Source organism: Stylophora pistillata, chromosome 2 (assembly GCF_964205215.1).
Source record: "Stylophora pistillata chromosome 2, jaStyPist1.2, whole genome shotgun sequence".
Classification (NCBI taxonomy): domain Eukaryota; kingdom Metazoa; phylum Cnidaria; class Anthozoa; order Scleractinia; family Pocilloporidae; genus Stylophora; species Stylophora pistillata.
The window spans coordinates 45,914,634-45,931,703 of NC_142520.1; the positions used below are offsets into that span (position 1 = coordinate 45,914,634).

General features: G+C 36.3%; 1 protein-coding gene and 1 pseudogene across 2 annotated transcripts; both read right to left on the reverse strand.

Moving 5' to 3' along the window:
* Nucleotides 1–2: 2 nt before the first annotated feature.
* LOC111347297 (mRNA-capping enzyme-like) lies at nucleotides 3–5,003 on the reverse strand. 2 transcript variants are annotated; one of them, XM_088747450.1, is made up of 7 exons: nucleotides 4,665–5,003; nucleotides 4,043–4,152; nucleotides 3,059–3,162; nucleotides 2,886–2,974; nucleotides 2,490–2,565; nucleotides 968–998; nucleotides 3–291 (listed from the first exon to the last, which is right to left on the reverse strand). In XM_088747450.1, the coding sequence occupies exons 1-7, from the start codon at nucleotides 4,723–4,725 to the stop codon at nucleotides 154–156; spliced, it is 609 nt and encodes a 202-aa protein (XP_088603576.1). In that variant the 5' UTR covers nucleotides 4,726–5,003; the 3' UTR covers nucleotides 3–153. The 2 variants fall into 2 exon arrangements, with proteins under 2 accessions (XP_088603576.1, XP_088603577.1); XM_088747451.1 differs by lacking the exon at nucleotides 4,665–5,003 and adding an exon at nucleotides 4,513–4,608.
* Nucleotides 5,004–6,578: 1,575 nt separating this feature from the next.
* On the reverse strand, nucleotides 6,579–8,458 carry LOC148739847 (sodium/bile acid cotransporter 7-A pseudogene; annotated as a pseudogene).
* Between the last annotated feature and the right edge of the window lie 8,612 nt (nucleotides 8,459–17,070).

Sequence of the window (17,070 nt, forward strand, 5' to 3'; positions counted from 1 at the left end):
TGTCCTGGTGTTTTTGTGGTCTATTTATTTTTGTTTAAAACTGCACACTACCTAAAAAAAATATTACTGTAACAGTAAACTCATAAAAGCCAATGACCAAAAGATGAACGTAAGTTCTCCTTTACATTAAGACTGGGGGCTAATCGTCTGGGGCTAATTGTCGCTGAGTCCTTCCTCTTCCTCACGGCACCAATCAGGACGCTCAGGGAAAGTGATGGATTCTTTTGAGCCACCATAACGAGCAATTAGGTCTCGTAAATAGTGTTCTTTATAAATTCCTGGAGGGCGACACTGCAAAAATTTGTTTAAAAAAGCATTTAAGATTGTTCATGCCAATTGCTAAATTTTTTTATCATGTATCAACTCCTACAACCTTGAGAAAAATCTAGATTGCACCACTACAAACAATATCAACCACGTTTCCATCTAAAAACGCTAAATTTCTCCCCTTCCCCCAATTCAGTGCTACTTGAAATCTTTAGAAAAACCGTGTCCTTGCAGCATGTGCAGCACTGACTGACAATAGAGAGGGGAGGGGGGGTTGGGGTGGGAGAGGGAAGAAGAGGGGAGTGTCTTCTCCCAGAATGGGCAAGTGCAAATTGATATGAGATCTGAATAACAATAATTGCAATTTTTCTTACATTTTTAATGATTGACTGGCCTTGTTCCTTACATGTAGCTGGATTATTTTGCTGAGATTTTCAACTCAATAGATTATGTTTTAATTCAAAATAATTTACAGTCATTAACATTCCACTATATCCTTCATTGGCACAAGGTTTTTATCTATCAATAAATGCCCTTCCTCGCAGTTTGCCTTTTTTTTTTTAATACAACAAATCATGCTTTCCAGTGTGCTCCATAATATAACTTAATAATTGATTTATGCTAGATAGACATGTGAGTGAGTAAATTGATGAAAATGGAATATTGTATTCAGTTTTAATGATTGAATTCAAACACAAACCTGTGCAAAACAGTCAATAGCTGCCTCAATACTATAAAAACACAGAAAAAATAGGAAACAAGAAGTTAACCCAAAATATTAGAATAGCACTGATTACATGTAGTCATTGATCCAAGGGATTGATCTGGTAAACTGGGCCCAGTTGTTTGAAGGCTGACTGGCACTAACCCAGGGTTCATGATATTTTACTCCAGGTTTCCCTGTTTCTCTATTCAAGATCCTTTCTGGGATACTCTTCCCTATTCTTTTTAGAGCATCTGATCATCAAATTGTAGACACATAATTATTATATTTACATAGAACTTTCTTTTAAAGCTTTCAGATCTGAAATGAAATTTAATGCTAACCCTAAGTTATCCACACCCAGCTTTGAGCAATCCAGTCCTGGATCCACATGATCAATCTGGTAAACTCTTTCATTCATAAGACTGACCATGAAATCAACTCTTTAACTCCCATGAGTGACCAAGACAGAATTTCTCCTTACAATAGCAGTACAAGATCATGCAGACCAATGATGAAAAAATTATTAAAGAAAATTGTTATCCAACTACACTCTGCAGAGTACACATAATGCCCAAACCGAGTACAAATATCATGCAGGATTTGTACTCCTGCCAGAGAACTGGTTAGACAGGTTTTCTTGCATTGCATCATAAAATCGAAAGATTGGAATTGAAGTCTCTAAAAAATGGTAGACAATTTAAATTGTTTTCTGACAACAAAGAGTCAGAATGATCCAAGTTTATTAGATAAATCAAATGAAGAAGAGCAGTTAGATGACAATGAAATTTCATCATTTATTGAAGAAAATAGCAACATAACAGTGAACAAATTCCGTTCCGCTTTGCATTGCAATGCATTGCATTGCAAATATCCACAAAATTTGCCTGCACTCAGAAATAATAATTTGGCATATTGGCTGATAAATAACTTATAAGACACTTTGGTGTTGTATCGCTGAGTATTTTCACTCGTTATTTGTATTTTAACTCACCCTACAGGCTCGTCAAAATATGGCACAACTTGTAAAAATACTCAGCAATACTACACAACAAAATGTCTAGTAAATAAAGATACATATATATATATATATATCAGTTGAGGAATTAGTAGAGGATCCAATAACAGATTCGCCAAACTAACATCATAAGAATTGCATGGAACGTAGTAGGAGAATTTCTACTGGGATCATAGGAATGAAAGAGTTAATCAATTATTATTATTATAATTACTATTATTATGTATAATTATAATAATATTTAATATTTAGAATATTTAAAGAAGTTCTATCAACACGCTTAAAGCCATCCTCTTGCAAAAGAATTGAACAAAGCAAACTTAGAAATTTGGAATAGCACTTTGCTATTTAAAGATGAAAATACCAGTGAGTGAGAATAAACCAAAAGGGAAAAAAAAGAAAAAAAAAAAGATGACTGAGGCCGAAGGAGATTTATAGAAAAAAACTTTCTGGTTTAATAAACCTGCATGGTGTTAGAAATTATTCTTACAGCTCAATTACCTCCAGTCATCTCTTTCCACTAGGTATGCAATTATCAAAAAGCCAGTCCTATTGAAACCATGTGTACAGTGAACACCTACAGAAGAAAAACACACAGTCATACAAGCAAATTTGAGGTCTTAAGTAAGTTTGAACAGGAATTGTGTGGTTCATTTTGCTGGAGCTTATGAATCTAGTTTCTTTTGCATTACGGGAATAGCTAGGTTTATGATACTTTCCTTTTCTTTCTAATTCATCTACAGCTCAAGTAAACAACTGCTAATGCTCGCTATTCCATAAATCTGTTAAGCATAAATACCATAATAGAAAACAAAAGTTTAAATCAAACTGCTGTCTGTTCTAGTACTCAGAAAACCATGAAAGTACAAGACAATTCTGACAAAATGATACACCAACCTATTAATTCCCCTGGGTTGTCACTGAAATAACGGTCACACATTCCAATAAATAACTGAACTTGCTCTCTCGAGGGTGTCTTCCTATGCCTACAAAGGGATCAACAAACATTAGATACATTATAATCTAAAAATCAAATGAATCAATTACAATAAACAAGAGATGGTCCAAACCCCTGTAATTGCATCTTGGTATGTCTGATTCCTGTCTCTTCCACAACTGTTTTGTCGTAAAAACGACTTGTGTTTGTCAGATCAATGATCAATCCCAATCGCATCTAAAAACAAGGACACATTTTATAGAATTAACTTACTTTACAAATATTAGAGAGTTTGGGCATGATATTTACAGCAATTGGAAAAAAACAAAATGAAAACGAAATTTTTCTACTTTTCCTAGGGTCCTTAAAATCAACTCTAAAGAAGGGCTGAAAAAAATTTCCATGTATAACATCAGTTTAATTAATTAATTAAAAGCTGACAGAAGACAACAGAAAGTTCAATTTTTGCCATTTGTTGTTTGTTATTTGTTGTTTGTTGTAAATCTCATTCCCTCCCATGAGTGATCAAGGCAGAATTTCTCCTTACAATATCATTACACTATCAAGCAGACAATTAAGTAATGAGAATTAGGAAAAAAGAAAATCAGGGGGTTATCAGTCGATCCAATACCAAATTCTACAAACTAACATCATAAGAACTGTATAGCAGACAGTAAGAAGAATTGCTAATGAGATCTTGGGAGTGAAAGGGTTAAGATGTGAAAATTCTTGAAATCAGATCTTCAGTCACCTTATTTAGATCAGTTGAGGGGAGAAAGGAGTTTGGGAAACAGGAGGGGGAGGGGTATGGGAGATACAGGAGAAAAAAAAAATGGACACTGAGGTGCAATGGTGAAAATAATGTTTACCAACTATCAATGGACAGTGTCTTGCAATAAAGAACAGTAGAAGCAAAGTTGGTAAAGAATATGGTAAATGTGTCTGAGGCAGGAAACATAGGGGAGACGAGTGCTCTCAGTATCCTGATACTCTTATTACCCCCCAGCCCCTCCCCCCCCCACATCCCCCTAACCATCTCCCATTACCAAACAACGTAATAAATATCTACCGAATTAGAGTTTCTTGCTGATAAAGAGAAAAATCAACATGCACAAACCTTTAGGGACTGGAGATAGGCAAACAACATGGGCAGCTGAAATCTATTTGCCTCTGGGATTTCTTCATCATAGCGAGGGCCTAATGGTGTTTTAAAGGCAAGGAACTTCTCTGAAAGAAAAAGTTTGTCCAAATAAAAATTTTCAGCTATTTCTGACCCTTAACAAGTTTAATAAAAGACATCTATATTATATATGTACATGGGTCAAAATTCTCGGTTCTGACCGGAAATGAAACGACTAAGAAGTGTAAATTCTCAATCTTAAAAGAACAAATTGTTCTTAGATTCCTATATAATGCCGAGTGTATTAATAAAACAACCACTTTAGGGAAGGCTTTGAATTACCACCTTGAATTATGCAGAGGAAACCAAACTCGAAACGTTTTAATAATGAATTGTCATCAACAAACGCAAGGGAGTTCACCCGAACGTAGTCTACTTTGTAAATGATTCCTCTCTAGACTTCTCACCTCTTTAGTCACTTAAAACACTTATAACAGAGATCTATGACGTCTTTTATTTTCAGATCCTTGCTTTCCTACTGACCACAGAGTCCCTTTAATTAAATCAATACAGATAATAAGGTTGCGGAACTAGAGCGAGATCGATTTATTTAACAAACCTGCAATAATCTGACTTTTTCGAGGACAATTCAGCCATCTCGGTGGAACAGACATTATCATGAGTGTCCCTCAATAAGACTAACTGCTTTATAAAGAGATTTTAATGTATAATGATTCAAACATCTCCGTCTTCCGGGATATTTTCCCTCAATTTCATTTCGATGTGTAGAACGACAGCCATGTTTGATAACCTCGTTGTTGTGCGAAATGTTCCTACCCATTCTCCTCGCAAATCCAGATCGTTGAGAGGAGTTGAGTAATGGACGAAGAAAAAATAGGCAATTCAGACTGCATATATGGATAGTGCAACCGCATTTCCATAAAACAAAGATGATACAAAATTAGAGTAACTAATTGACACTAAACTAATAATGAGATGGTAACAGATAATCATACTACCAATAATAATAATAATAATAATAATAATAATAATAACTTGTAGAGGCTAGCTCAAGGAACTTACCTTTTTTCGCGCTTTTCATAACATCTTTTCATAGAGCTAAAAAACCCAAAAGCTAAAAAAACGACAGCACTTTTTTGAAAAAAAGCTGCCTTTTTCAACTTTTCACCTTCAGTTAAAATTCAGTAAAAAGGTGACAGTTTTGCATTTTGTCCACTTAAACATACACCCAAAAATATGGCATTTCAGTTTTTCAGCTGTTCTAAATGATCAGAATTAATTTTTTTATCGAAAAGTAGAATTACCAGTCTTTCACTGATTACTAGTATCCAGAAACCAAAATTGGCCACTAACACATACCTCCAAAATTATGATATTTCAGAATCTCACCTGTTTAAACACTCAGAGTTAATTTTTTTTTTTGTCATCAAAGTGTAGAATTGCTGGAGTCTTTCACTGATTCCTAGTATCCAAAACTCAAAATCAGCCACTAGAGTCCAAAATCCAAAATTGGCCACTAGTGTCCAAAATTTGAAATCAGCCACTAGTGTCCAAAATCCAAAATCAGCCACCACAGGCATCCCAAGCTCACATCTCGAGGAAAAGTGAAAGATTTTTTCATGAAAGCGTCACACATAGTCATAGTGCCACGCAGTGTTAAGTTACTCAAGAATATTTGAGAATGTGAATGCGTCATATGGAAGAGTATAAGGAATGAAATATGGTAGAATTACAATACTAAATATTCTGAAATATGACCTGTTATCCCATAACAAGAAAAACTGTGGTGACAAAGCAAGCCCAAAACAGCAGAAATTGCCCAGAACCACAACCTGCATGGAAGGAGTGAGTGCATTTTAGCAATCTTACGAATGAAATGTTCATATTTTGGACTATCTCACGTAATCACCTCCTAGCAGTAAAAGAGACAAAATTACAAGACAGTCGAGAGTATAATTCCCTCATTTTTCCGTACATTGAGAGAGATATTGCAAGTAGCTTTTTGGTTCTTGAGTGCTACATACTACAACAGTAATATTCACCTCAATGTCAGCAAAAGGGGTACAGCAGGTTTTTACACCATCTTCAGCGGCCTATGGAAAAAGTTATTGAAACCTCCGTAAACATTGTCTCACTTTCTTTGCAATCATCTCTATCTTACAGCCCAAATAATTACATCAGACGCTGGAATCAGTTTTAACTTGCTTAAAATAAGTGTTGGAGGGAGATACAGTGGCCTCATGGTTAGTGGGCTCAAACCCAGATCAGGTAGTGCAGGTTGGAATCCTGGTTAGGGACATTGTGTTGCATTCATAGGCAAGACACTACTCTCACTTTACCTCTCTTCCCCCAGGTGTTTAAATGGGTACCAGCAAATTTAATATGCTGGTGGGTAACTCTGACCTGGACTAGCATCCCATCCAGGAGGGGGGGGGGGGTGGGGGGGAATAGAAATACTCCAAGAAAGGGGAGTTAAAACTTCCCTGCACTTAAAAAATCATAAATCAGAAAACTGCACTTCATATTTATTTAAAAATAAGAGTTATAAACTGCATTTTTCCTTATTTCCCAGTATTTATAAGTCAATTTCTAGTTTTGATTTCCACTGCATCAAACAACAAATTTAAAGTGATCTCTAGTTGGTTCCCTTTAATTGATTCTTCTAAATACGCTCTTCAATTTACATTTAATGCAGGCTTGAATGCAGACTGAGTAAAATAATTTATCTACCAAACTTACACTCATGTCATATAGTATGAAAACATTCACAGTATTATTTTCAAAGATCTTTTTTATGGCCCATGTCTTAAGAGCTATTGCTTTCCTCATGCATGTTTACATTAAAACTGTTTTAAACACCATATCATTTCCTTGTAACAAGTTAGTACAAAGTACCTCATGCACTGCAACCCTTTCAATACAGCATTTAAAGTTAATGCATTGAAATGTTAAATGCAGTGATGCATAGGTTATGCATTTAACTTGGGGAAAATGTTCTGCACAAATTAAAAGAGTACACAAGGCATTTGAGTTGTTTTTTCTTCTACCTCAAGTAATGTTGTTTCATGGGGGGTGGGGTGGGGGGGAAGTTTCAATGCACAAAACTTTCTATAAATTATCTCTTGCCAGGGAAAGGGCTAATTATGTTGTTCTTGGCGACACATGAGCTAAACAGTTCCAGTTCCTGCTACTTTCTCCTTCTGCTGACAACTGATCATCCATGCTTTTACTACAGGAACCAAGAGACCTCCAAGTAGAATCTGCACTGGATGATAAATGAGCAGAGGGATAGAAATCAAGGAGAGGTAACTGTATCCTGAAAAGACAATCTTGAGCATGGGAATTCCCAATGTGAGAGATTTGTGGGTTGAACAAAACATGATTGCTACTGTGTCTGCTGAGGTAAATGGAGAATCCCTCGTGGTTGCTAAGGAAAATGTCAACATCAGAAGACAGCATTGCAGACAGATTATCAGTACTGCCACAGCTAGTATGCTAGAAGAGTCGATCTCGCCACTCTTGTGGGAAAATGTGTCACAGAATGTTGTATATATTATGAGAAGAAGTACACAGCTACTGATCGTTCCAAAAGGAGGTTTGGTTTGTTCCATCCAGTCTTTGATGTACCTTCTGAGAAACTGACCTATCAGTAAAGGGAACACAACTGTCATGAACAACTGACCCACAATGGACGCAAAAGGAACCGCAGACGAAGAACCGAGGAACACAAGCAGTAAAAATGGTGTGACGAAAATTCCCAGAAAACTACAAAACGCCGAATTGAAGATCGCAGCCGCTTCGTTTCTACCGACGGCCTTCGTTAGAATCACGGCCGAGGAAACAGGTGGAGGCATACAGCCCACCACTAGGAGGCCTTTCAGAAGCCATTCATTCAACCCGCTTAGCTCTAAAAGCTTCACTAACAGCGAAAATAAGCCAGCTACAAAAGCCAGCGTAAATCCCTGAACAAAAAGGTGTAATCTAACATTGCTAAGGGCGCTTTTCAACTCTTCTGACTTCAAGGACAGCCCACTGTTCAAGAAGATGCCTGAAACAGCTATATATTTGACGGTGACTTCTGGTTTAAGAATGCCACCTTTTGCTCCAATAAAAGGGGCAAACTTAGCTAGGCAGATTACTACAATAATTCCGATCAAGGACCAGTTCTTTCGGAGCCTTGCGATCATTTTCACAGCATTTCAATATCAACCTCTCTGACTTTCCGCCATTTTAATGTTGATGATATTGCCACATGAACGGGTAGTTTGTGTGTCGTGACTTTACACTTATTATTACACGAGAAGAGCTTCCTAAGAAGCTTTTGATACCCCACTAAGACGTCAGATCAAATCGAAATGACGAAAGAAGCATTCTTTATGGATGGGAGCACAACTTCCGGATCAAGAAAAACAACAGAATAAAGAAAGCATCTATCTGAATAAAAAGATAACGAGGAAAAGAGATCTAAGAGTAATCTGGAACAGAAAACGGCCTGACGCAGTGTCCTGGTGTTTTTGTGGTCTATTTGTTTTTGTTTAAAACTGCACACTACCTAAAAAAAATATTACAGTGGATTCCCCTCATTTAGAATACTAAGGAAAAAAATAATAAAATGTACTTGCTAAGATAAAGAATAAAGTGCTACCGCTGTCCGCCCCACCGAAGTCGATGAATAAGTATTAACTAATTTATAAGGGACTTTAAGCAAACCACGACGGCTACTGCAACGAGAACGTGCAAAAACAATAGATCTAATTGGCAGAACAATAGCTCAGCACGCGCGTTTTAAAACTTTGTAGATTTCTTAGCCGTCCTTTGCAAAACAACAACGTCAAATCACCAAAATTTGTGTCGTCTGCGAAGCGAAACCGCAGAGGCAAATTATTTTAATTCACATTTAAAACTCAACGCTACTTTTATGCGCTATGTTGAGTTTGTGGTCTGGCGCCCTATGAGACGGTAAAAACATGCAGCCATTTTCAAAATTCTAACTAAAAGTAGAACCTCATATTTTAATCGACGTCTTCCGTGGCTTTGCCGCCCTGACTGCTTAAAGTCCCAATAAACTAACGTGCAACCGCGTTCCGCACTCCCGCCGCGGATAAATAAGTAGTAAACTAATTTTGAAACTAAAGTGCAACCGCGGTCTTTCCTACCGAAGTTGATGATTAAGTAGTAAACTAATTTATAAACTCAAGTGCTATTGCGGTCCGCAGTACCGAAGTGGATAAATAAGTAGTAAAGTAATTTTTAAACTCGAGTGCTACCACGGTCCGCACTCCCGTAGTGGATGAATAAATATTAAACTAATTTTTAAACTGAACTGCTACAGCGGTCCGCAGTACCGAAGTGGATAAATAAGTAGTAAAGTAATTTTTAAACTCGAGTGCTACCACGGTCCGCACTCCCGCAGTGGATGAATAAATATTAAACAAATTTTTAAACTGAACTGCTACCGCGGTCCGCAGTACCGAACTGGATGAATATGTATGAAATGAAGCGTTAAAATGAAGTGCTACCACTGCCCGCACTACCGTAGTAGATGAATAACAAGTAATGTAACTTTTAAACGCAAGTACTACCGCGCTCCGCACTCCCGCAGTCGATAAATAAGTATTAACTAATTTTTAAACTGACGTGTTACCTCAGTCCGCACTCCCGCCTTGGCTGAAAAAGTATTAAACTAGGTGTTAAACTGAACTGCTACCACGGTCCGCAGTACCGCAGACCTTGAATAAGTAATAAAGTGAGCTCTAAACTAAATTGCCATACGCTAAAACCCTAAAAAGAAATACGTTAAAAGCCTAAAACCTAGCCCTAACCCTAACCCTAAAACCCTAAGCCTAACGCCTAACCCTAACCCAAAACCCTAACCCTAACCCTAAACCGAAACCTAGTTTGAAGTGTTTTTTGGTACTCCTTGAATACGCAACTCGTTTAATAAGCAATGAGCTAAGCACTAAAATAAAGTGCTACGGACGCCTGAATTCCCACACTCGATGACACTTATTAACTTTACATACCTATACCGATGGGCCCTTTATTTTTTATTTTATTTGATTTTTTATGTAATGCTGGCGCGCAAAAAGTATCGTTTTAAGATAAAGTAGTGTAAACAAGCATCGCAACGAAGGTAACTTCTAATTTAATTCTACCGGTTTAAAAATACAATGAATACAAACATAGAATGAAAACTATACTTAGAATGTAAGAAAAGGTACTTTTACTGAAATGTTATTTTTGAAAAGCAGGTATTAAATTCCAATGTTAAAAGCGAAAACGTTTCCATTCAATGAAATGGTTTTTGAAACATTAATCTTAAAAAGGAAATCTAAATTTAGTACTATGAAGGTGTTTGTTTTTCTTAACTTATTTCTGCTTGTCCTATAGAAATGGATTTTATTTAAATGTTGCTAATTCGAGATGTGATTATTGTCCTGAAGATATTTTCTCATTGGAACTGTGATATCATTATGTAGAGGCTTGGCCAAGGCATTTTCAAATTCGTTTAGACTGACATCCGTACAGTTCGGCCAAGGGTTTGGCTTGCTTTTCACAGATACCTTGCAGGTGCTTTTTGCTCTAGGTATTCTAAATTCCACAATTCTTCCAAAGCCATCTTGCATTAATGATTCTGTAGCGGTGTTAAATTCACTTTCGGCAATTGCACACGCTGATCTTTTGCCATGTTTGAAGGGACGATAGGATACCACAGGGCCTTGGGTCATTAAGACGTTGTCCCTTATCGTTTTTGTAGTGGGCTGATCGATGCTTTTATCACAAGCTGCGTTTGTGACTTATTTAAGAAACTGAAAAAGGAGAAGAAACTAATTAAAAACAATGCAAGTAAACTAGAGAAAGTTAATTTTCACCTCTTATTAATGAGTTATCCATTACAATAGTCGCGAAAAACATTACTGTATTTCTGGTAATATAAAGGTGACCCAGTATAACTATTTGTGTCACGTAAACAACTTTAAATAGAGAGAACATATAGGGCGAAGTTTAGGTATGGGAATTCCTCCCTACTACGAAGGAAAGGATTAAGAATATTATTATTCCCTAAACTTCCTGTAAATATTAGGGAGAAAAAATTCTCGTCACATGGTAAGTTTCATGGATGTATATTTCCATGTTCAAGTGAATCTCAAGAACTAAACTTCTCCCCATATGTTCTCTCTATTTAAACATGCCTACGTGACGCAAAAAGTGAGCCTGGATTACCTGTGGTAATAGTTATTTAGTTCGTGATTGACAGAGGTAACGTAGTAGAACAGTTTTAAAATTAGTTTAGAAAAACAAGAACAATCGCAGCACATGGGCCAATGACAAAAAAAAAAAAAAAAAAAAAAGAAAAAGCGCGGAAAAAAATTCGCGACCAAGTAATGATTCTTTTCTTTTACTTCGAATTGGCTGAGATATTGAAGAAGCACGTGTTTGAAAAATATTCGCTAAACGGTGTAATGGAAAACTACGGAAAATACATTAATCAATGTCTACTGTCTAAACTCAAGTGCAAAGCTCTGTAAGATGAGAATAAATCATTCAAAGAGCTTTGCGCACGCCATCATTTTCTATCGGCGAATAGAATATACATTTATAGAACAATGTACCAGTGGTAGTGGTATTCGTCAGTAAAAAGAAAAAGGTAAAAGAAAAAATCACTTTCGCGGTGGACAAATTTATCATACATCTCCAGAGCAGTTGATGGAAAGGTTACCTTTGTTAAAAGGCATTCGTCTAGCTGGAAATACAAACATACAACTCCGAAATGAGCCTTGGGAAATTATCGACCTCTTGTTGAAAAATGAAAAAATTTAAAGGAAACAATACGATGCACATGTTCAAAAATTCTTGATGTGAAAAAGCTTCAATAAAACATTTTATATCTAATACATAAAATGAACATACCAATTTTTATTGACTCAAGTGATGGTGTTGTAAATTCGAAAAGCCACGATTTTAAAATCCGCTTCAATCCAGCATTTAATCTAAATAAAAACAAAAACTATGAGATTGCTCTTGACTCTTTATCAATGTCATACAGTTGGTACAATGTGAGTAGTAGCTTCAACAATCATAAACTATCTTATAGCAATGATGCTGGTAAAACGTGGCATACTGTAACACTTCCGAATGGCAATTTTTCATATAAAGAATTGAATGCATATGTAAAACGAGAACTCAAATCAAATGGTCATATACCACAAGAACATGATTCAAATAGTCATCCAAAGAAAGGTATCACAATCGAATTTGTTCCATCACTATTCAAAGTGTTGATGACCCTGGAAACCAATTTTCAGGTGGACTTGAGAACTGGTGATTTTGCTAGCCTTATTGGTTTTAATAAAGCGATCGTTACAGCAACCGGATACGGGCAGAACTTACTAGATATAACAAGACCTGTAGACAATATACTCATATACACTAATATTATATCTAAAAGCGTTGTTTCAGGAGTCGCATCAGATGTATTATACCGATTTATTATGGACAATCTACCATTGTCATATCCATTTCATTCCAGAGAGCCATGTTCAATAAAATCAATACGAGCACTATAAGAGATTTAAGAATTTATATTTCTGATGGGTTGGGCAGACCTTTGGATCTGAACAATATTCCAGTGTCAATGACATTAATTTTAAAAGAAGAATATCCAGTGAAATCAGTTCGAGTAGTAGAGGAATAAAGTCTTTGGCAACATGAAAAATTGTTTCTTTTATCACTCGTTTCAAGCGATAAAACAATGAATAATTTTTTATCGAGTATATTAAAAATGCCAGATCAAAGAAGTGAAAGAGATGAAAATGGTGAAAGTACCTATTTTAACACCTATGAAGGTGCAGGTATATTTGATATTGCGAAAAAAATAGTAGCAAAAGTCAAGGTAAAATAGCGAAGAAATTAGCAACAAAGGCGGTTGAAAAAGCTCTTGAAAAAGGTGCAGAAGAGGTTGGTAAGAAAACAGGAAAAGTAATTGGAGAAAAAATCCATGAAAAATTTAGTACTAACAAAGTTAATGAAACTAATGAAAATAAAGGGCATGAAATCGCTAAAATAGTTATGTCAAAGAGCACACAAAATCAACCTAAAAAACAGTCAAAGACTACAAAGTCAACACCAAAAAACTCTATATCTAAACAGTTTGACGAATTGTTAACTTTATAAAAAATAAAAAAATATTGAAGAATAACAAAATGTCATCGTTTAGAAATTTTCTCCAAAAATACGATTATCAACAAGTGAATTTGAAAACACCGATAATTATCCCTGGAAATAATGCATATCAAGCCAAAAGCGGCTATCAATTTAGCATTGATAACACTAGTGAGGAGGTACCAATAGATTGGTATAATGCTTATTTTGAGATCTACTTGAAAATTACCAAAATGGACAATACAACTTACGGTGCAGCTCATGCTTGTGCAATTATAAACGGTGGGTTTGGAATAATAGAACAGATGAAAGTTAACTTTGATGGTGTTAAAGTCCTTGACTCACAAGACACTAATCATGCTATCAATGTCAAAAATCTCATAGATTTTTCAAAGGTTTATAGCAAAGAAGTAGGCCCGTCAATGTTTCATTATCCTGATACAACTATAGATCTTAAGTCATTCAAAGATCTGTACGGTATTCTATATTTTGTTTTGACAAAACAGGCAGATTCGCTCAAGAATAACTCGACGAGTCTAGAATTGTCTTACGATCTTAGTGGTGCGGCTAATGCTCAATATATTGTAAATACTTAACGAGGAAGAGATATGTGTTGATGTGGGAAAAGGAAAGGCTGTCATAAGAACATAAAAAACAAATTTTACCTTTATCAAAAAAAATTTCTATATGATTCATATATAATAAAACACAATGACAAAATATCATCCATATGGTGTGAAATTATCTGAAAATCAAAAACTGAAATTAGCGAAAGCTCTTGAGAAGAGATCACCTTTGACCATTCACCTCTCACATAACAAACTGGACGGTCCCGATCAATTGATGTTGACCAAAACACAGATTAATAAGATCCAGCAAAGCTTGAAGTTGAAAAAAGGTGTTGACATCAAAATCAGTAAAACACAGATCGGTAAAGTTTTTCAAGAAGGTGGGAGATTGTTTCATCACTTCTCAGTATAGGTGCAAAACTATTACCAAAAGCAATGAATTTGGTTACAAAAGCTATACCTGCACTAGCAACAGGTGCTACAACAAGTTTGGGAAATTTTGCAATGGATAAAATTCTCGGCTCTGGACAGGTAGGAGGTTTCCTCATTCCAAATTCTGAAATTCAGCAACTTATTGATCATAAACATTTATTGTCAGTTAAACAGAAAAAAGACATATTGAATGCTCTTCAATCTGGGGGAGAGTTTATGATAAAACCGACAGTGAAGCAACGTGGTGTTTTCTCGGAACTTTATAGGTTTCGATCGGTGTTCCACTACTTTTGAACGTTTTGACCGGCAAAGGTATTCGAAACAGAATGGCTAGCGGTAAAGATGGCGCTGGTATGCAAAATAGACCGTATATACCTTATTATCCACCTCTAGCTCCACCAGTACCAACGGTTGGTATGGGTACAAAAAACAAAAAACAAAAAGAGAAGGGCAAAGGATTGTTGCTCGGGAAAAACTTCCCATTCAACGGAATCTCACTAATCGGTGCAATTTTGTAAACAAACCACTACGACCGCTGTTTGAGATTAAACCAATTTCAAATTTTGACATTTTAAAGTGGATCGATTACCTAAAGATACCACAATTCAAAGATGTCATATCAAGAGACCAAATATACGCATGTAAAAGCGGATATTACATCGCTAATTTAAATGACTCAAACCAATCTGGTTCGCATTGGGTTGTAATAAAGATTAAACCAAAACTCATTGAATATTTTGACAGTTTTGGTTTGAATGCTCCACAAGAATTATATTATTTATCAGATTGTCTGAAAGTGAATATTCGATACAACAGCACACAATATCAAGATCTAATGAGTGTGTTATGCGGATATTATTGTCTGTATTTTGTAAATGAATCATACAAGGGAAAATCATATTATGATGTGGTATAACCTTTTTCACATACTGATACAAAATATAATGAACAATTCATTATCAATTATTTGAAAAAAACATAATCAAAAATACAAGTAAAATGGGGTATTCTGATGGTTACAATGATAAAAGTAAAATGGGAACTACATCATCAGGTGCACCAGGTCCACCGGGTCCACCAGGTGAAGGATTTAAAAAAACTTCTGATGGAAATTTCGACATTGAAAATAAACAACTCAAAATTTGAAAGAACCGACTGATCCACAGGATTCTTGTACAAAAGCTCACGCTGACAGTCACGTTCATACAGATGGGCGACGACCAATGACAGGTGCGCTCAACATGCAAGACAACAAAATTATCAATGTAGCTGATCCAACAAACTCTATAGAAAAATTCACTGCCTGACGAGTGAATTCCACGTTAAATTTCACGCGAAAAACCGATATCGCACGAGTCGCGAAGCGATGAGTGCGATATCGATTTTTCAAGTGAAATTTAACGTGGAATTCACGAGTCAGGTAGTGAATATTTCTTGAATCGCATAACTGAATAAAAATAAGAAAACAAGAAAATAAAACGGCAATGTTATTGTTTGTTTTTATTCCGTACGCGCGCCCTTAGGAAAGCCATTTTAAAGTCAACTGTCAGAACTGTCATTGTTAAGGGAATAGAAAGCAAGGTAAGTCGCTCACGTTTGAACCGTCCACAATTTTAATTGTACCTCGTGAATTTTTCTTGCATCACATAGCTAAAGCCACCAAATCACTGGGCGAAACCAGATGTTTTGTATTTTTGTGCGCCACGCCAGTGCGCAAACAATGGAAACCCTTTCAAAGTCAGGTGTCAATATCTAGCGAATAGAGGGAACAAGATATTTTTAGAATGAAAACCATTTTTATTTCAAACTCGTGGAGAAAGCGGTGCCTCACATTTTACAATCTTCACCAAAAAAAACTAAAAGTACACAATACGGAGTTATTTAAGACAGAGATTTGCCTGCTACCACTCAACTTGGCAGAATGTGGCGCCGACAATCAACAACTGAATGGTCAAATCCTCAAGCGAAATGAAAATTTCAATCGTTCCGGTATCAAAGCAAGATCTACAAAAAACCGGTAAGTGCTTTACAGTGGTAAAAGGAAGTGTATTCAAAATATAATGATTAAGACTGGAATTTCTCGGTAAACTCTGGCGAAAAACAGTTCAGTTAAAAGTCACAATTTTAACTGTTTTTCTTTCCTCGCAGGGAGTCGCTCGTTGGTGTCAATGCTGGACTGAAAGTTTATAGAAATATTTAATGGAGAATTATTAAAAGTTACTCCGGTAAACATTCCGCCAACTGCTCCTGCCATCAGGTAACTAGAACGACTGGCATTGCTGTCAAGGTCACTAGTAGCTGCTGTGTTGCTTGGCGTGGCTGAGCTATTGTGAACAATCTCCCGTAAAGCATGACTTGAATAGCCGTTGGTAGTTGTGCTTGGCGTGGTTTGAAAGCGGGCAACTTATTCGACATTCGCCGCTCTTTTTCCAGAGGATTATGGCTGTAGCTGGATATGGATTCCGGATTGGAGTGGCCAGTGAGCTCTGATATCTCCACTGGGTCGAAATCATCACTGAGCGCTTGGATGACAGTTTTGCGACCACTCGAATTTGTGAATTTGGCGTCTAGTGTTTTTTGAAACCATGTTGTATCTAAAAGAGGCCAGTTCATCGTCTGTATAGGCTACAATGGTTTGGATTTCGGGAAAAGATGCTTGACCTTTTTCGGCATTGATACCTATTTTGGTTTTCTTTCGTAACGCTTGTTTGGTTTTCCTCGGCGAGAACTGTCGTTTGGCTTTCTTCCCTCGTCTCTGGCATTTTGATTTTTTTCTATGCGTTTTCTCGTACTTTTGAGCGTGAGTACTTTCCTCCAATCTTCTGAAAATTTCAATTTCAA